The sequence below is a fragment of the Phodopus roborovskii genome, unplaced genomic scaffold (genome assembly GCF_943737965.1).
Source record: "Phodopus roborovskii unplaced genomic scaffold, PHOROB, whole genome shotgun sequence".
NCBI lineage: Eukaryota > Metazoa > Chordata > Mammalia > Rodentia > Cricetidae > Phodopus > Phodopus roborovskii.
In genome coordinates, this window is record NW_026125264.1 from 3,852,786 (window position 1) to 3,874,301 (window position 21,516).

A 21,516-nucleotide genomic window follows, 5' to 3' on the forward strand; every position below is an offset into this window, starting at 1 on the left:
GGTGACATGTGGTAAGCAATCCAGTCCCCCTAAGTTCCCTATCTACAGGACAGAATGGTGCTGCCTCGGTATAAAGTCACTTTTCTATTGCTGGGATAAACACCATGTGCGAGGCAACTTACTGCAGTTGTAGGGGGATAGGAGTCCATTACCATCATGGTGGGGAGGGATGAGAACGGGACAGCAGCAGAGAGACAAGCAAAAAGCTGGAGCAACAGCTGAGCGCTCACATCTCAGTCCACAAACGGGAATCAGAGTGTTGTTACCCTGGGGATAGTGGCAGAATATTGAAGTCTCCAAGTCTGCCCTATGCTATTTAACAGGCCACACCTGGTACTTTCCAAATGGTTCCATCAACTGGGGACCAACTAGTCAAATGTGTGAGCCTGTGGGAGCATTCTCATCCAAACCGCACCATGTGTGCCTTGGATTCGTATCCTCCTGAAAGTCCTTGTGTTGAAGGCATGGTACCCAGAATGGTACTGCGGCCGCCAGTGGGGGTGGGCTAGTGGGGGTGGGCTAGTGGGGGGGGTCTTTAGATCACTGGGTGTGCGCACTGCTCTCTTACTCTTTCTTCTGCTTCCTGGCTCAAAGAATATGCATTTGCGTTGACACTGCTGTCCCCACGATGTCTACAAAGATAGACTGCAATCCCCCAAAACATGAGCAGAAGTACACCTTCCTTTCTATAAGTTCATTAGCCCCAGACACTTCGTTTTAATAGCAGAATCTGACTAACCCAGGTTCCTTACAATCAGCACTACCCTGGAGATGGCTAGGGAAAACAGTGGGCAGGAGAGGAGCAGACAGACAGACATTAGGATTTAACATCATTTCACAAGGGTTCTTAGCTCACTGGTAGATCTGTTAAATCTTCCCAGAACTCAAGTCCTCTTACTTCTAATCATAGTTTATTATGCATTTGGGAGGAAGATCTGGGGACATAATAGTGGCTTCTAACACCCTTTGTGATCCAACATTCAAAACAGCTGGGATGATGCAGCCTTGCAGAAAACTACAAACAGAATTTGGTCAGGTTTCTGTGTTTTCTCAGGATCCCCATGGTATTGACAGCACCTCCAAACAGCAGGAAGCAGTTTGGAGAGAATGTCACCCAAATTCCCAAATATTGCTTGTAATTTCTTTTCATTTAAGTGGGGTTGGCTATAAATGGTTAATGATCACAACAGATCTCTTTCCAAATGGAGGAAAAAGGAAAATATGATACAGAAATGAATACTTTGTATTGATATAGATTCTGATTTATTGATACAAATTTAAGGTCAATTTGTTATCGGTATATGTCTCCTCTTGCTTAGGTATTGTGTTTATACAGCTCATTTTAAAATGCAATGTATAATTAAATACAGATTATAGACAGTCACCTATGATAGTCAAAACGTATAAGCATGTCACATTTTCTAGATAGAGATATATTTCAAATGGATAAGCGTTCTTCAACCCTTTAAAAGACCTACAGAATATGACATTTAAAGTGGTTTATTAGGATTTTTCAAGACAGTGAGACACAACTGCTCCTGGCAACATCAATTATGTCAGAAAGGAAGATGGGCATCAAAGAAGAAACTCATTACAGAGTTTGCCTTCAATATGGCAGAAATAGACATTTGGACAAGAAACAACTCTTGCCTGGACTGTTTGACTGTATGCTGTCCAAACTGATCATGCAGGACTCACAGGAAAGTGACTGCTGAATTTGACAAAACAAGATGAGACAATACTATAGGGTTCCTGCTTTATGGGAGAGTGGCCAGACATTCTGCAGAACACACAAAAAAATGACTGACAAACTGACAATACAGGTAGACAGTTTAAAATTTCCTGCTTCACTGAGAAGTCTGCCAGACACAGTAGGCCTATGGGCTGACAATGAATGCTCCAATGTTAGAGAAGAACTTCAGGTGACTGTCTAAGCAGTGAGATGTCTCTGTAAAGTCTAGAGTTTATGTATTATCCTTCTGAGGTCTTTGATGAGCTGAGGACAGATAATTATGGTTATGGTTTTTCTTAGTTATGGTAAAAGATAAGTGTTATTTAAGACTTTAGACTCTCAAACATAGGATAGATGATAGAATATTTTCTTTAAATTTTGCCAAATGTTAATGGACTAAATATTGTTAACTATCTTATTTGGTAACTGCTTTGTTATATATAATTTTACTATGTTAAAGTTAAAACTTTTCTTTTTATTTAAACAGAAAAGAGGAGATGATGGGAGATGTCCTCCTGGATATATAGTTTTCTTACTGGTTGATTAAGAAAACACTGTTTGACTGATAGAGGCAGGAAAATAAGCAGGGCGAGGAGACAAGGAGAATTCTGGGAAAGGTAGGCAGAAGGAGTTGCCATGTGGAGACCAGGAGGATAGGATATGCCAGGTTTCTCCAGTAAGATAAGGCCATGTAGAAATATGTAGATTGTAGTTGTGGGTTAATAATTAAGAAAGAGCTAGCCAATGAGAAGCCCTAGCTATCAGCCAACAGTATTATAACTAATATGGTGTCTGTGTATTTATTTGGGGTTAAGGCTGTGGGATCAGGCTGGCAGGGAAAAAAAAAACAAAAACAAAAACAAAAACAAAAAACAGCAATAGTCTCTACCTCCCTACTGCTAGGATTAAAGGTGTGTGCCACCACTGCCTGGCCTCTATGGCTAACTAGTGTGGCCAACTCTACATTCTAATCTCCAGACAAATTTTTATCAGGTCATAAACAAAATATCACCACAATATCCCAGGGCTCTGGCTTCCCTGACATCCTGGATCTTCTCTACAACTGAAGGCTTGACCTTCGCAGCTTCATACAATTGTCTCTCAAGGCCTCCTTTAGGGGAGTTCAACCCTGACACACGTTGACTAGCCTCACAGTGACTCTCTGAAGCTATGGAGGGAGACTCAATGACCCCCTCAATCTTGCAACTTCCATGCCTGTGAAAACCATTACCACATAGATGATGCTGTCAAGTTCTGTTGCCAGCATGGGAAGAGCCTGGCCACCCTTGGACCACAGTTGCGGTGGTCCCTGTGTGCTGACCCTAGAGAAACACTTTCCCAGGCAGTTGCTCTCCAGGAGCAGGGGGCCCCTCTAGGCACTCTAAGCTTAGGCTCCCTCCTTTCAGGTTAGTTTGAATTTTCACATGTTGGAGACTTTGATGGGCAGAGTCTTGTCCTGGGCTGCTTTTTTAATGTCCCAGTGAAGAACACTAACAATTATGTCCTCTTTCTTACTATGTGCCTTGGCTATAAAGTTAAAAATTGTTTGAGTTATTTTTATGGTCAAACTGCACTTTTAAAATTTGTTTCTGACCTGTGTCTTGCTTTTCTTCACTGTACGCCTGGATAAGTGCAGCAATAGTAGCTGTGTCTCCGCCTGACACTTGTTATCTTGAAATTGTCTTGTCTATGAGATTACCCTGTTGCTTCTTAATTCAGGCCCACTTAAGCTCTCAAGACATGGGTTAAATGCAGCCAGGCTCTTTGTCAGAATATTATTTTAATAGCCTCCAGCTCCGGCTCCCTTTGTGATAAGAGCGCAGATCCCCTCTGAGAAATCAGTGAACTGAGCTGCCCAATAGTTTCCCAAACTCCCATCAGAATGGCCTTTTAAACTCTGCTTACAGTATTCAAAGGTTTTGTTTTGTGTTGTTGTTGGTTTTTGTTTTTCCCTAACCAAGAGTTCCAAATTCTTCCACATTCCTCTTGCAAACCAGATCTAAAGGCCACATGGCCAGGGTTACTATAGCAACAGCCTCACTTAGTACCAATTTTCTGTATTAATTACATTTCCTATTGTAATAAAACACCCAGACAAAAGCAAACTTAAGGGAGAAAAGATTTATTCTGGCCCATTCTGTCATTGTGGGGAAGACATCTGTCATTTTTTTTGTTGTTTTTCAAGTCAGGGTTTCTCTGTGTAACAGTCCTGGCTATCCTGGAACTCACTTTGTAGACCAGGTTGGCCTTGAACTCACTGAGATCCACCTGCCTCTACCTCTGTCTCCCAAGTGCTGGGATTAAAGGTTTGTGCCACCACCACTCAGCAACATTTGTCATTCTTCTTCCTCACTTTTCAATATATCCATCCTAGTGTGCATGTGTGAAGTGACACCTGATTACTGTCCTGATTACCATTACCCTAATTATTAATGATGTTAAGCATTTTTCAAGTGTTTTCTTTGGTAAAATGTCTACTAAAATTCTGTTCCCATTTTGAATTGGGTTACTAAAATTTTTTGTTGAGTTGTAAAAGTCCTGTATATATTCTCTGCATTATACCTTTATCAAAAAATATAATGGTAAAATATTGTCTTTCTGTGTGTTGTCCATTTTCTTGGTGGTGTCTTTTGAATATAAAATGTTTAAAGTTCTTCTTCTTTTGCATGTGTTTGGTATTGTATCTGTTGCATGGTGATGAGCTGCACTTCCCAGCATTATACTGAGAATTTTATTGTGTTAGCTCTTAGATTGCAGATTTGGATCCTGTGTGTGCACTCGTGTGTGTGTGTGTGTGTGTGTGTGTGTGTGTGTGTGTGTGTGTGTGTGCTAGAGAGAGACCTACCTTCAAGCTTTTCCATCTGGTTTTTCCAGCACTCTTTATTGAAAAGACTATCCTTTTTCTACTGAATTATGTCGATAGCTTTATCAAAACTCAACTGCTCATAAATGTGCAAACTCTCAGATGTATTCCAGTTATAGTTATGTCTATCCTTAAGCCAGTACCACAGAGTCCTCTAAAAGCTTCTGAATAGATTTTGAAATAAAGAATTAAGAATCTTCCAGTGCTATCTCTTAAAGATTATTTTGGCCATTCCAGGTCTTTAACATTTTCATATGAATTTTAGAACTGGTTTATCAGTATGTAAATTTTTCCAGCTGGGATTTTGACAGAAATTATATTGAATCTGTAGCCCAAGTATATAAATACATATTTAGATGATACTGTACTTTTCAGTGTATGTGTCTTATTTCCTTAAATTTATTCCTAAGCATTTTATTCTAATTGTGTTCTGTTTACATTTTTGGATGGCTTATTGTTGATACAGAGAAATATAATTGATTTTCATATTGATCTTGTATCTTATATCTTGCTGAACTCCTAATTCTTCACTTTTTAAAAAGGTTGTTTTTTTTCATATATATGAGTATCTACCTGTGTATCTGTGTGTACATCATGTACATCCTGGTGCCTGGGGAGCCAGAAGAGGGCTTCAGATCCCCTAGAAGTGGAATTACAGATCATTGTAAGTCACCATGAAGATCTGGGAACTGAACCCAAGTCCTCTGCAAAAGCAACAAGTGCTTTTAACCACGGAGCCAATTCTCCAGCCTCTAAACTCTTAACCCCCCCCTTCTCTCCTCTGTATGTATTTATGTGTCTTTCTCTCCATCTCTCTGTCTCTCCTGTGGTGTGTGTGTGTGATCTACAAATAGAAATGCTTTTATTTATTCCTTTCTAATCTGGGTGTCTTTTATTTCTTTTATGCTGTTATTGCTGTACAAATTAGGTACAATGATTATATACAACAGTCTTTACAGATTATATGCTGCCAGCACAGATTTATAATCTAGGTTATGTGTATTTATACTATGTACCTTTAGTGAAGCCTTTATCTTTTGATATGGAGTTGAGTTAGTCTTGTGCCCTTTCATTTAATCAAAGAATTCTCTTTGGAATATTTGCTTGGTTTTTGTCTCCTTGTTTGTTTTGGCACTAGAGAATGAATGCCATAGTTTTCCACACGCTACACAAGTTCTGTCCCACAGAACCACAACACAGCCCTTTTGATTAATTTGGTTTGGTTTGATTTGGTTTGTGACATGATCTCACCATGTAGCTCAGGCTGGCCTTGAACTTGCCTCAGCACCTCAAGTGTTGGGACTATAGCCATAAACTAACACACCACACCACATGAAATAGATGTTTGTTTGCTTTGGTGCTTGGCATTGAATCAGGACTACGGACTAAACCTGGGCAAGCATTTTACTACTAAGGCGCTTCCTTTTTCTTATCTTCTCACAACACCATGTTTATTACGTTTACGTTGTATTCATTTATTTTGTGTTCATGTATATGAAGCTGTATGTACATGCCATGGCACATGTGTCAGAGGACAGATAGTAAGAGTTGATGTCGTTCCCCCCCCCATATGAGTATAGTCCCAGAGATGGAACTCAGGTCATCAGCCTTGGTGGCAAGTGCTTTTACCTGCTGAGCCATGTTTCTGGCCCTGAATACAAAATTTTGATTGGCACTCTATGTCAATGCTTTGGGTATGCCATTGGCTGCCTTCTAGCCTTCATGATTTTAGGAGGGAACTCGGCTGTTGAGCTTACTAGACTCCTAATACTAGATGAACCATATCTTTTTATTTTCAAGATGTATGCCCTGCTTTGACTTTCCTCAATCTGATTGTGATGTCCAGACAGGGACCTCTGAATGTGTGCTATTTACAACTGTTTAGTTTTATTTTTTTCCTTAGATTTTTTTTTCAAATATTCTTTCTCTCCTAGGAAGGGCATGCTATGTTTGATTATGTCCTGCAGATTTTTGTAGTTCTGTTCAGTTCTCATTGTTGTTTTCACATTTGGCTTAAGTTCCCTAATTTTCCCTTTTGCCTACTCCAGTTTGCTGTTGCCTCCTTCAAGTGAACTTTTTATTTTAATTATACTTTGCAACTCCTCAATTTCCACTTACTTCTTTTTAAAGTAACTTGCAACCCTTTATTATTATTGCCTCTTTAATGAAACCTCATTCCACTTTCCCTTGGTTCATTGTACATGATTTCCTTAGTTCTCTGACTATATTTTAAATATATTACTTTAACTCTTTGGGTAATCCAACATCTAGGCTTCCCCACGGATACTCTATTGATTGCTTTCCCGGCTTTGTGTTTCCTGTGGTTTGCATAGCTCATCATTTTGTTGTTGTTGTTGTTGAAACCTAAAGTTTTATGTAGCATACTGTAGATACCCTAGGTGTTAGCTGCTTTCCGCTCCCCTGGTTGCATTGTCATAGTGACTCCTCAGGACCTAGTCTGGAAGATCTACATCCTCCTGAGTTATGGTACTGAAATTTCCATTCACTTACTTCAGTGGTCGGTCAGTGACTGAGCAGATTTCCTTAAATACTCAGAACTTGTAAATGACCCTGCCTGTGCAGAGGGGTTCTTATGCAGAGAATTGCTCTTGAAACTCAGTCAGGCAATTGGCTACCTGCTGGGCTGTCATTCAATGCTTATTCAGAGTGGGGAGTGCATGGGAAGCCTGGGCTTGAGCATGGACCCCACACAGCCCTACAAGCCTGTAGTCTTGTAGACTACAGTAACTGGTCAGAGCTGTTCAAAGCCACTATGAATTGTCTCCTTCTCTAGTTATTCAATTTAAGTGTTTTGGTTAGCCTATTGTTCTCCCCGAATTTTATCTGCCACCAAAGTCATCCCAACGTTACACAATTGCTTGTAAATGCCTTGGCAAATATTACCCAGAGAAAAGACATGACAAAGGCCTTTTGTGCTGGGTAAGTTGGGAGTCAGGTAAAATAAAAAACAGCCTTGCAAAGTGGGGTCTTCCAGAAACTCATCAGATAAGATGTCTAATTACAAGTTCTAGGCCTTGAAGGAACTTTCATCCCATCTGCCCCTTCTGGGGGCTTTCAGGGTGATTTTTTTTTCATCTTGGAGGTGGTCTGTTGGTTCCCAAACCTACTATTACAATGTTGGTTCAGGAGCTCAGGTGGAGGCTGTAGTGAGGATTGGCCCAGTGCTCTGAGCTCTTACCTGACAGGGTTGGGAGCTGGGGGAAGGCTGTGGTGACAATGACATGTCATTACGCTGAGGTTGAAACAGGGGCAAACACTAAGCATCTCTCCCCCAGAAAACCAATTAAAAAAAAAAAAAAACTGGAAAGCAAGGCCAGAACCAACTTTTTTATTTTTTTCCATAACTTTTATGGTATATCCAAGGCTTGCAGAAATTGAGGGATCATTTATTCAAGAAAGAAGATTAAGGGGCTAGGGAGGTGGCTCAATTGATTTAAAAATGGCTCATTCCACAAGCATGAAGACCTGAGTTTGTGTCTCCAGCTCCCCCCTCCCCTGGGCATAGTGCATATACCTCTAATCCCAGAGCTGGAAGGCAGAGACAGGAAGATCCCTTGACCTTTGTGACCAGCCAGTCTATAGACAATTGGAGAGCTCCAGGTTCAGCAAGGGACCCTGTCTCAAAAAATAAGAGTGATGGAAAACCATACCTGATGTTGACCTCTGGCCTCCACATGCACACACACACACACACACACACACACACACACACACACACACACACACACAAAGAAGGCTAAGTGTGAGTGTAAGCAAAGATTCTGAGGAAACAAACTATAGGAAGACTCTCGGATAAGAGGGGCTGCCCGGAAGAGGGTTAGACCAAATGAGGCACCTTGGAAGGACACTCTCCGAGCTGTAGAGCTGCCTGTGGGCTGTGCAGTATACTCTAGGTTTCTGGATTTTTGTGAGCTCTCACCCATACTAGGGTGGCCCTTGGTGATACAGCTGTCACCCATATTCCTACAAGTGACACCAATAAAACTCATTGGTTGGACTTTGGTGGCATATGTACTTTGATCTGTTGTGGGTTTCCTGTCCCGGTGTCTAGATGAGTGTGTTTTCTCTTCCCAGGAAAAGTTTTGTCACACAGTGTCTCCTCAGAATTGAGCAAGGGACACAGGCTTTGGAGAACGAGAAAGTCAAGTCGCTGCTGTCCTTCTGTCCGGTTAAGTCTTCTCTGGGCCTTAGTGCCCTACTTCCTGTCAGACCGCCTCAGTTTCCTGATCTGTAAAATGAAGCCATTGGCTGGGTTTGCCTATGCTTTCTTCAGATTTAGGGTTTCCAGGGAGCTTGTGGTGTCTACCACACACTCTCTCCCATGAAGCTGCCACCCTTAACTGGAGACGAGTCTGGGCACTGCTGCCATAGGGAAGCCCTGTCACCCTGAGTGGTGGATGGTGGCAGACCGCTACATGCTCTGGCACAGTCCACTCACCTGGGGGCTTTAGGTGACTCTAAGGGGTGATGCAGCAGTCTCCAACAGCAAGGTCCTTAATTGGCCTTGCGATGTAACCAGGCACCAGTCCTCTCTCAGTCCCTCATGGGACATTCTGGAAGTGAGGGTCAGACTGCTTACCAATGGTGGTTCCTGTTCCAGGGTCGTGGAGCCGCCTGCTTCTGATCCCACCCTACGGAGGAAATCTAATGGTTTTCAGGACATGCAAAAAAAGATTTTCCTAAAAGATTTTTCTGTTCCTTTCCTTGACCCTATAAGACTCAGATAATATTTGTCACCTGTGACTTCATGCCTCATCCCTTGCCTCCCTCTGTACTCAGGCCACACATGGCAGGCATTCCCCAGAGTCTTTGCACCTGTTAGCTCCTCTGCCTACGTCATCACCTGACTCATTCATCACTGAGTCATAACTCAGACATCCTTTGTCAGGATGGCCTTTTCAGCTAAAACATGCCTACTCACTCATGTTATATAAGGCATAAATCCACTTTTTTTTAAACAACCCAGTTTGAGTTGTTCGTTTCAAGCTAAGTCTCTATAAAGACAAGGTCTCTTTCTGTTCTGTCAATGGATAGCATGGATCTAGGTCACTAAAGGTCCTAACCTGCAGGTGGCCTTACCTTGTTGCAGTGTTGGAACAGGGTGACAGTGAGGTCACCCACAAGGCTTAGGAACACTGCTGTAGAGAAGGCTAGCCCCTGCCCATCCTGCTTACCCTCACCACCCACTTAGGTTTGACCCAATGGATGAGATATGTCTTTTTCTTTCCTCTCGTTAGAGTCCAGCCAGGCTGGCCCTGTCTGCCAGGCCATGTGAGCAAGGTGGAAACTATGGCGATGCTGGATGGTCTGAAGTTCATGTGCTAGAAGCTGGAGGCCACCCCTGCTCCATCCCTGCCAGTTGCCATGACTCACCACAGACATGCCACCTGCCAGGCCCTTCCAGGCTGTTCTGGTCTGCAAGTCTGGTAGCCATGCGAGTAAAGGAAGTGGAGAAAGCAGCAATCAAGAGATGAGTTCCGCAGCTCTCCCGGGGAGATAGACGAGGAGGAGGTCTTGTCACCTCCTCCACAGCTCACACAGACATTTAACCGAATTCCTTCCTTTGACCTATAGGCCCTGATAATATCCAGCTTCCCTGTTATTACTCTCTGACCTCATGGCTATTCCATATCTTCTCCGGCAATCTGGATATACATGCCAGGCTTACCCTAACCTCAAGTAGCACTTGCAGTTCCAAACTGTGCCGGGGCAACACTTGATTCAGAAACCTTCTTTAGGTCTCCGAATTTGTGATGGTTTTCAGAGCATCCTTGAAGTGTCACCACCACCTTTGTGAGTTTAGTCTACTACTTAGAGTCTCGCTCATCATGGGACATGCAAGAGGATGGAACAAGGCAATCCAGAACAAGGAGCCTGATCCAGGCATGGAGGATCCTGGTGAGAATATTAAGGGCTCTGAAAGGGAGATCAAAGCTTGCTCACACATCATGAGCCTCGTTTTTAGCAGCTGTGGCTCATTCCACCTTCTCAGCAACCCTGGAGGGAAATCTGTTAGTTAGCCCCATTTTACAGAGGAGGAAACCAAGACCAGACAAGCTGAAAAGAGCTGTATTTGCAAGAAGCTGGATCTCCAAACCTGTAAGTCTGTCCCTTACACTTGATACACAGCCCCCATCCCTGTAAACTACAGATAACTATAGCTGTGTAAACTGTCTTGTCTGGTAGAATCTTTTTGTTTCCCTGTGTGGAAAAGCAAACTTGGCCTTTGCAATTCAATTCCTTTAACCAATTATAAAATCTGTGTGAGTCTCCCGTGGTTTAACAAGTGAACTAAAATCTTACAATGTGGTTGTTTTCATAGCTCTGTAAGAGTTATGATCTTAGTTCTTTTCCCTGACAACTATCTTTTAACAGGGCTGTAGAAACCAATGGCTGATTCTCAAGCGACCAGGGAAAGCGGCACCTCTAAGCCTCCTATTCCCCTTCAGTGATGGAGTCCGGGGAAGGGCGCCAGACACCCTGAGGACTGCCTCTTCCGATTGTGTGCAAAGATGTGCAAAGCTGAATGTCGCGGTGTGGACACAACCTTCTTGGGTCTTCCACCAAAGGCTCTGTGGAAAATCCCCGAAAGAACAAAGTAGTATAAAGATGTATGCCCGGCCCCCTTCTAGGCATTTGGGTGGGTACGGGTGCCCTCTAGTGGCTTCCCTCACCTCTGCATGAACCTTTTAAAGTCCCTGCAGTTGGAGAGGTTTTTCATGCTTTTATTATTTCTCCGTTCCTGGCTTAGACTCTTCCCTATTCTTAGCCCTTTCTACCCCCAACTGACACCTTAAAAATAAAATATGGCTATGGCTTTCTCATTTTTTTTCCTGTGTTGACCTTATGGCTTCCTGCAGGGTGGGAGAAACACTGTTATGTATTTTAGTTATTGATGCTACTCTGCCATGAGATATTAACCCAACAGGAAGCCACTTGAAGGAGGGGGTTTATTTTGCCTCACTGTTTCCCTTGGAAGGCATGGTGCTAGGACTGGGCTCTGTCTGTGGCCACAGAGGCTCATAGCACAACTACCTCACGGCATGGTGGATAAGGAGGCAGAGAAACCGAGACGGGCCTCACAGAAGCCTTCTCCTTCTAAAAGTTCCACAGGCTCTCCCACAAAGAGCCACAAGCCTGGGACCAATTTAAACAGATGAGCCTCGGCACGAGGTGGAGAATTTTATACCTAAACTATAATACCATTCTTTTTTAAAAAAGAAATTTATTTTTATTATTTTTAATTATGTATATAGGGGAGGGGATATGTGCGTGTAGGTGCTGAAGACCAGAGTGCAGATACCTCTGGGGCTGGAGCCACCTGATGTGGGTCCTGGGAATTGAACACAGGTCCTCTGGAAGAGCAGTTTGTTCTCTTACCACTGATCCATCTCTCCAACCTAAAAATAGCTTTCTTGAATTGTTTATATTATCTTAAGTAAGCTAAGGTATTGGAGGCTGTTAATTTGACTCCCTAGCTGATAGCTGTTTGTGTTGTTGTTTTGACTGTCAACTAGACACACTCTAAAATCACCTGGAAGAATCTTAATGAAGAATAGATTAGGTGAGTTGGCCTGTGGGTGTGTCCATGAGGACTTATCTTGATTGTTAATAGATATAAGAAGCCCCAGACCATGCTCACCGGCACCATCCTCTGGTTTGGGACCCTGGGCTATCTAAGAGTAGAGAAAGCTAGCTGAGTACAAAGCTAGCAAAAGTTCCCATGTTTATTCTCTCTCTACTCTTAGCTGTGGACATGATGCTTTAGGTATCCCACCTTGACTTCCCCACAATAATGGACTATAACCTGGAATTGTAAGCCAAATAAACCCTTTCTTCCCCAAATTACTCTCTGTCAGGATAGTTTGTCAGAGTGGAGGAAATGAGATTGGAACCCTGTTAAACTCCTTCCTGGTGCTGGGCTATCCTAAGTCTTCAAGGGAGGTCAAGCAGCCCCTCCTTGGCAAACACATACTTTGAACTGTCTTTGCACACCTTGAGGAAACTACACAACAACTGCAACTGCTTGCTGCAGCAGCACTAATGCAGCTGGAAAAGTTATCATGTTCTAACTTGTCCAGAGGCCTCGCCAACCACAAGCCTTGGCAATCCTGGCAGCCATTTCTCTCCGGGGTTGGGGTACTTCCCTTGGTGGACTAGCAGAAGGCCTTTGGCACTAACACAGTCCTCCATCTGCATTAAAGACAATGACACATGATTGGTGCAAATGCCTTTGTTATCCCGCTCTCCTGGATTCAGCTACATAAGCAAGTGTGTGCTCACCTTTCCAGTCTGTTGGGAGACACCTGCCAGTGTTGCAACAGTAGACCCATTTAAAGGATCCTCTTGAATACATGCTTCTTTTTTTTTTTTTTTAAGACAGGGTGTCTTAGTTACTTTTCTATTGCTGGAAAGAAGAACAAGCAACTTAATGACCAAAGCAAGTTTAAAAAGACAGCATTTAAATGAAACTTACAGTTTCAGAGGGCGAATTCATGATCACCATGATGGGGACCATGGCAGCAGGCAGGCAGGCATGGCGCTGGAACAGTAAGTAAGAGTTCACTTGTTGAGACAACAACCACAAGTCCGAGAGAAAGAGAGAGACAGAGACAGACACAGAGAGAAACAGAGTGGCAGAGACAGAGAGAGAGACACACACACAGAGACTGAAAATGGCTTGGGATTTTGAACTTTCAAGCCTGTCTGTCCCCAGTGACACGCCTCCTCCAACAAGGCCTCCTAATTCTTCCCAAATGATCCCACTAACTGTGGATCAAGCATTCAAATCAAGCCTAGGGTGGCCATTCTCATTCAAACCGCCCCGCCCCACAGGGTCTCACTGTGTAGACCAGACTGGACTCATGGAGATCCCCCATGCCCCTGCTTCCTGTGGGCTGGGATTGAAGATGTGCCTCCACACTGCTGCCGACTTCTAATTCTGGGCATTAATAGAGCAGGCTGAACCGACAACATGAAGGGGAGAGTGCAGATGCAGTAATGGCAGGAGGTGTGCTAGAGAGCTCCAGAGTGGCCAGTGCTGGGAAGCGGGCGGAAGTGATGAAGGGCGTGGAATGCTGCGGTGGAATTCTGTCCACCTTGGCATGGCCATCAAATCTCAAAATCAGAGGAGCTCCGATTAGCCATACGACTCTCACTGAGGCAGGATGGTAAGATAGGAACTATGGGAATAGGGAAAGGGACCAGAGCCTGTCATGCCAGAATCTGATGAAAGTCTCTTTCCAGTGGGAAGCCAGAATTCCAGCACAATGAACACTTGTTATAAGGCTGCCAAGAGGAAATCATATTCCTTTCATATGTAGATTAAAGTAACAATGAACCAGGCTTATAGCCAGAACACATATGACCCTGAGCTGGGACTCATTCCTTTCCCCAGACTGCTAACTTTGTTTGCAATAAAGGTTTCCTGTCTTCCTGCATCCTGGAAATCTCATCAAGGGCAATACTGTCAGATGTCCTTCAGGAACCACCCTTTAAAGACAGTATTTTAGTTAGGATTCTATTGCTGTGATGAAACACCATAGCCAAACGCATCTGGTTAGGGAAAAGGTTTATTTCCATTACACATCCACATCACAGTCCATCATGAAAGGAAGTCATGGCAGGAACCTGGAGTCAGAGCTGATGCAGAGACCACGAAGCAGTACTGCTTGCTGGCCTTCTCCTCATGGCTTGCTCAGCCTGCTTCTTATAACACCCAGAACCCCCAGCCCGGGGGAGGCACTGCCCACGGTGAGCTGGGCCCTCCCACTACAATCATTAATTGAAAACGTGCTACAGGCTTGTCCATAGGTCAATATGGTGGGAACATTTTCTCATCTGAGGTTTCCTCTTCCAAAATGACTCTGCTAGAATTCAATATATGACTTTTGGGGAGAGACAGAGAGAGAGTGGGATGGAGGGAATGAGAGGGAGGGGGAGAGAGGGAGAGGGGGGAGGAAAGGGAGAAGAAAGAGGGAGAGGAGAGAGATCCAACTCATCTTGGAGAAGCCTACATCCATGCTCTTGAGTGTGCTTTACTTTCTTCTGAGAATCTCTCTTAACTCTCAGGCTTAAGCTTATGTTAAAATATCTTTATTAAGTCCTAACCCTGATTTGTAAACTGTCTAGTCCTGAAATTCTCTTCGGTTTAGGTCCATGATGAGATCCTTACACATCTAGAGGAACTGCTCAGACTGCTGAGGGTAACAGTGGAAGTTGTGTTCCTGTTACCCATACCTCTGACATCTCAAGGCAGGGCACACTGGCATTTCTGAACTGGAAAAGGGTTATTAATCACATGAGATTTCAGCACGCATACCTCTTCTTTCTCTCTCTCTCTCACATACACACTCTGCATTCACACACCCTACCCCCATGCACACTAGTCCTACTCCAGCTGGACATGGTCTCAGAGATGGAAGGCTAACTGAAGAAAGACTTCTTCTATGCAGGTTTTGGGAAATCATCACACATGACGGTTTTCAGTGAAACAGCTGGTTTTGCCCACTGACTCCCCCAACATAGACTTGGGTGGAATCACGTCTTTGGTATGTTGTTGGTTCTCTACCAGGGATGAACAGAAAGAGATTCCTAGAGAAGTGTTACACTATCCAGCTGTTTTGTAAGCACATTCCATATTAAATCCCTTCTTGCTGGATGTGGAGCAATTAGGACTCTCATTCAGTACTGGGCGTGAGAGGATGGAGTGGCATTTCATCAGTCCATTTGGCAGTGTCTGGTAAACATGGGCCAGTATAACACCAAGCAATTTCACTCCAAGGAATTTACTCAAGACTAATGGAAGCATACGTCCACACCAAGACGGGTACAAGAATGTTCACCGCAGCGTGATCCATTTGGCCCATGGAAACAGCCCAGATGTCTGTCAGTGATGAAAGCAATAAAATGGGCTATATTCATACAACAATGTTATTAATCAAAAATAAAAACAGAGGTGAGCTAACATCTCCTTCAGCACAGACAAATCTAAGACATGCTGATGAAGACAGACACAGAAGAATTATATATTTCATGGCAGCCATAGAAGGGGGACTTAAAGCAAGACATTGTCAAGCAGCATCAAGCATGGTCTGCTAGCAGCCTCCAGCTGTGGCCCTCTGGGCTCACAGTGCAGCCCCTTCCCAGAAGCATCCTGCTGAGCATGGACATTATGAAAAGGTACAATGTTTATAAAAGGATGCTATCAACAGCCACTGGGGAGATAGCTAAGGACCCAGGTTTGATCCTCAGCATCTGCATTAAAAACAAAATCAGGTATAGAGGTGTATAGTTGGAATCACAGCATGAGGATAACATAGACAGGCAGATGTCTGGGTGTCACTGGCCAGCCAGCCTACTGAGTCAGCAAGGCCCAGCTCCCATTGAGAGGTCCTGTCTCAAAAAACAAGGTAACACTAGAAGCTATCCTCTGGTCTCTAACACACACACACACACACACACACACACACACACACACAGAGAGAGAGAGAGAGAGAGAGAGAGAGAGAGAGAGAGAGAGGGAGAGAGAGAAATACAAGATACTATCAGAGTAAAAAACAACTTATAGAAGGGGAGGGAATATTTGTTAATCACAAAGGTGATAAGGAAATAACACTCAAAACATATGAAAAAGAAGTCCTAAAAAGCAATTAAGAAACAAGCCAGAGCATTTCTCCAAATAAGAGCTCCACCAGAGGATGTTCAACATCACAAAGCATGAGGGAACGCAAATCAAACCACAATGAGTGCCATAATGAAACCCAACACTGCATCCTAAGAAAAAACTATCATCCCCATTAGGGTGGCTGCTGTCAAAAATGTTGGCCCTAAGAGGGGCATATAGATAGTCCCGGAGGGGAAATAGATGACATTTCCTGGGTAAACTGGGGGCTAATGGGAGGGTAAAGAGGAGGAAATGGGGAATAAGAACATGGTCGAGTTGGGGGAGGGAGAGAGTGAGAGGACAAGGAAAGAGATGTCTCAATAGAGGGAGCCATTACAGGGGTAGGGAAAAACCTGATGCTAGGGAAACTCCCAGGAATCCACAAGGATGACCCCAGCTAAGACTGCTAGCAATAGTGGAGAGGGTGCCTGAACTGGCCTTCTCCTGTGATCAGATTGATAGCCATCGTAATTGTCATCATAGAGCCTTCATCCAATAACTGATGTAAACAGATGCAAAGATCCACAGCTAAGCACTGGACCAAGCTCCCTGAGCCCAGTCCAATAGAGGGAGGTGGGATTACATGAGCAAGGAGAGTCAAGATCATGATGGGAAACACACAGCGACAACCATTGACCCAAACTCACTGTATCTCATGGACTCTAGTTTGACAGCTTGGGAGCCAGCATGGGACTGAACCAGGCCCTCTGCATGTGGGCAACAGTTTTGTAGCCTGATCTGTTAGTGAGACCCTTGCAATGGGATCATAATCTATTCCTGATGCATGAGCTAGCTTTTTGAAGCCCATTCCATATGGTGGGATGCCTTGCTCAACCTTGATGTGGGGTGGGGTTTGGTCATGCCTCAACTGAATGTACTAGGCTTTGTTGACTCACTATGTCGGGGGCCTTACCCTTTTTGAGAAGTGGATGGGGGTGGGTTTGGGGGATATATGGGAGGGAGAGGAGGGAAGGAAGGGGAAATAAATAAGATAAAATATAAAAATAATATTGGCATGTGGTCAGAGTGAAACCTTTATGATCTGCATATGGGGATGAAAAGTAGCATAGGCCCTGGATGAACAGTGCATGGGGCCCACCAAAATTGAATATAGGGAATGGGGATGTAGCTGACTTGATAGAATGTTGGTCTAGCATGCAACGAGCTCTGGACACTAGCTGCAACATCACATAAACTGGCTGTGGTGACACACACCCATAATTCTAGCACTCAGGAGGTGAAGTCAGGTGGATCAGAAGTTCAAGGTCATCTATAATGAGTTTAGGGCCAGCCTGGGAAACATGAAACCTTGTCTCGAAGTAACTAAAAGTAGAAATGTTATGATTCAGCAATTCCTTTTCTAGATTTAAATCTCTAAAGGATTTAAAGCAGTCTTGAAGTCGTATGTAAACACCTCTGTTCATAGCTGTATTGTCCACAAGAGTCAAATTCATAGATAGAAAGTAGAACAGTGGTTGCCACCCACTGAAAGAAGGGGATGTGGGAAATTATTGTTTAATGAGCACAGGGTTTCAGTCTGGCAAAATGAAAAGCCTGGAGCTGAAGGGTGGTAATGCTTACACAATCCGAATTCCCTTAATGTCAGTAAATAGTGTGATTACAAATGATTAAGATGGCAAATAAACTCTGTTCTATGTGTTTGGCCACAACAAGAAAATCTTTGAAAGACTAATAGTATTATATTAAAATTATAGTTCAAAAGAAAGTTGTTTGCTCTTTGTGTCAATTATGTTGTACCACCAGTGACAAGGGGGATAGGAAGTCTTGGCTTCTAGTCAGCCATTTGGTGGACATGAAAGACAGTATCTATTATATAGATCTCTCTGGAGAAGGCGAGTGGCTGAGCTGAAGTTGAAGGAGGCTGGTTGGATTCCTTATTCCTCCCATTGCCTGCCCTGTAGCACATCTCTTAACAGTTTCCAAGGGAGCACAGAGCTTGGAATGTGCACATTGCTGTCACTTGGCAACCAGAAACTGGTGGCTGCAACCACCAACCAGTCCTTTCTGTCACCCTGTGCCCTTATCTGGCATGGGCCCTTTCCCACCCAAATAGGCAGGGCCTACCCAGTAGGGAGGAATCCCTCACTTGCTCGCTGTCTCACAGGCAGACTGGGGCTCTTGCTGATGTAGGTAAGTCCCCAGGAAGATCTGCATGGACCAGGGAGGCATAGAGATCTTCTAGTCCAGAGAATCTTCTCACTTGTTCCCATGGGTGGAAGATGATGGGGACAGGGTGAGTAGAACACAGGCCCTTGTAGGCTTGGGTGGGGAAACAGAGCTAACTGCTGGTTGTTTTTGTTTTTTGTTTTTTTTTTTTTACCCAAATACACTAATGCCCTTCCCAAATTAACTGCTTTCTAAGGGACAGATCACCATTAGCTGGGGATAGGAGGACCACAGCAGATGCCATGCCCTGACCATCTCAGCAGTCACCTGTGAGCACCAAAGCCATTTCCTCTGAATTCTGTAACTATCACCTGAGGGTTTTCCATGATTCTAGAAGTAGCTCTTTGATGAGTGAAACACTCCCAGTTCCCCAGTCTTGAGTTGGGGCATCTCTAAGATCTTTCATACTCTCCCCTCACTGTCACCCAGCAAGTGTGAGCCCCAACTGCCCACAGAGGTTTGCTCAGGAACCTCCTTTGGTCACCCCTCCTGCTGGGGGCTGGAATCAGCTCTCAAGTATGCCACTCAGAACTTTTTTCCTAACAGGATTTCTTGTAGCTTAGGATGGCCTTGAACTCACCATGTATCTGAGATTTGCCTTGAGCTCCTTATTCTTTGCCTCTTCCTGCCAAGCACTGGGATTACAGACACATACCACCACACCTTCAGTATCGGCTTTTGGAGAAGGCATGCTAAAATAGCCAATGGTGTGTAAAAGAAAAGGGAGGCGTGTGAGCTGCAAGCCATAATCAGTGATATGCAAAACAGTGTGGAACCAAGGGGTAGTAATGAGAGAACAGGCTGCTCATCAAGTAAAGGATGCATTACAAACAAGGAGGGGCACACTTAAAAAATTTAAAAAGCGGACCCAGAGTATAACCTGCCTTTTATCATCATTAACCAGCAATTCTAACCTACTTTAGTGATAAAAATTCTCCTCCCTATTGGAGCTGATAGCTTTCTCTGCTGCATGCCTACACCCCTGAGCATGTCACTGACTCCTAGAACACAGTGTAGAAGGTAATTAAAGATGAACAAGAGATGAAAGAGACAGCATTGAGTCTCTAGTCACACACGGATAGCTGAAATTCACATGTAGGTAGGTGCCTTTGCACATCCTGTTTCCTTTCACAGGAACTTTTTCTTTATTCTTCCATGGGAATTCTGTGCAGTCAGCCATCTCTTTCTCCAAGAAACCCTTCCTGACACTCACTTGAATCACATGATTCCTTGTGACTCAAAGTCCTTCCAAAATGGCAGGTTTCACGTTGGATTGATTTTTGTCTGTCCATTTCCCCCCAACCACTAGACAGCTCCATCAGGATAAGACTATGGTTTTCTCACCTAGGCATGAAAGCTGAAGGTTATTATAGTCAGGAGAATGGGAGATGAAAGGACACTTGGAAGTGACATCAGAAAGGCATAGGGCCTGTGGTAGACCCAGAGCAGGCTTCTCTTCTCCGTTGTGGAGCAAGCTCTGGGTGGTTTGGACCTAAGGAACATGGTCTTCCCTGTGTTTTAACAGAATCTCTCTGGTTGCAGGGTGAAACAGTGAAGCAGACAAGGCTGATGCCAGGCACCCAAGTGAAAAACAACAATGGTTTGGGTCATGGTACCACCCAAAATGGGGAAAGTGAATTTATTTGACTACAAAAAAGTACTGAACTTCAAAAAACTTGGAGACATAATAGGTGGTAAAAATCTTGACGTCGTAGATAGAACAAATGATGATATTTGGCTATTCGCTCATGGGCTCCAACTTGCAAAGTGAGTTTGGGTAATAGAATAGACCCATGAATTTGTTGCAAGGGGCTGTAAAAGTTTTGGCAAGGGATTTAGTTTGAAATCTATGTGTACAAACCCTATCCTAGAAGCCAAGTTGCTAGCTCCCGAGAGCATTTCTATCACTTACTGGCTGACTGTAACAGTTTCCAAACCTACAAAGTGGAATAGTACTGTCATTTACACCAACTGCATAAGATTTAATCTGGGGGAGTTCAATAAATGCATTCAAGCACTGTAGACATGCTAATAAATTACTTTGAAAACATCTAAACCAGCCTCCTAAGTTCTTCCTACCCTAGTACACTCCACTTTGCAGATGAGAAGCCTACTGTAGTTGGCAGCAAGGTGGCCTCTCCCCAAGGATAAACTGCCTAACATTCAGTGGTCGGTCTGCTGCTACAGGTCGAAGCAGAATCCTCCAGCGGTGAGAAGCCTCCGCAGCCCCACCCACGTACTCCCTAGCGGAACCTTCAAGCGCGGCGCCCGCAGTTCCAGCCCGGAGCGCCTACAAAGCTAGGAGCTATTTCCGGTGCAGGTTTCTGCGTTTGCGCGCAGGAGCGGACGGGGCCAAAAGCGAAGGGAGCACCTCAGGTGTCGCCGCTTTCGCAGTTCAGCTCCTCCGAGGCAGAGCGGCTCTCTGCACTGCCAACTCCCTTTCTTCCTTCCCCACAGAGGCCTCGAGCGTCCATGGCGGGCTTGGAGGTTCTCTTCGCGTCGGCCGCGCCTGCCATCAGCTGCCCGCAGGACGCGCTCGTCTGCTTCCTGCACTGGGAAGTGGTGACAAACGGCTACTACGGCCTGGGCACAGGCGACCAGGTACGCTGCGGAGCAGGCCTGGGTGGAGGGGAGTCCGAAACCAGAGGCCCAGGGAGCTCTCCTGACCCTGCCAAGCCAGGGCGCGGGGTGACGCTTCGGTTTTGTGCGCCTGGAGCTGGTGCCAACAGCTGGCACAGCTTGAGTGTAAACCGGAGAACCGAAAGGCGTCCCTGCACAGCCCAGCCAGCAGTCCAGGCCGTGATGTGTGGATCTGACACCGAGACAAACTCATAGTTTCCGTAAAGTCGTCATCCACCCGACTTCCCCAAAGCTTCTTTATCACACAGTCATAGCGTGAAATACTCAATGCTACCCACCCCACTCAAGTCACACACGCACACCCCACATCTGGTTCCAAGCACAGCTGTGGCGGTGAACTTTGAACTACGCAACCATGTTCTGGGACCCCCACTCAACACGATGGACCAGCCAGATCCCACTCATTAC

The 21,516-nt window shown here is 44.5% G+C and overlaps 1 protein-coding gene across 1 annotated transcript in view; it reads left to right on the top strand.

Annotated features, from left to right (window-relative positions):
- Positions 1-18,385: 18,385 nt before the first annotated feature.
- Psmf1 (proteasome inhibitor subunit 1) overlaps positions 18,386-21,516 on the top strand; it is a 31,008-nt gene continuing 27,877 nt past the window's right edge. Inside the window, exons 1-2 of the mRNA XM_051193744.1 lie at positions 18,386-18,535; positions 20,926-21,069. Coding sequence (XP_051049701.1) covers positions 20,941-21,069 — 129 coding nt within the window. The 5' untranslated portion in view covers positions 18,386-18,535; positions 20,926-20,940. The remainder of the gene's footprint in view (positions 18,536-20,925; positions 21,070-21,516) is intronic.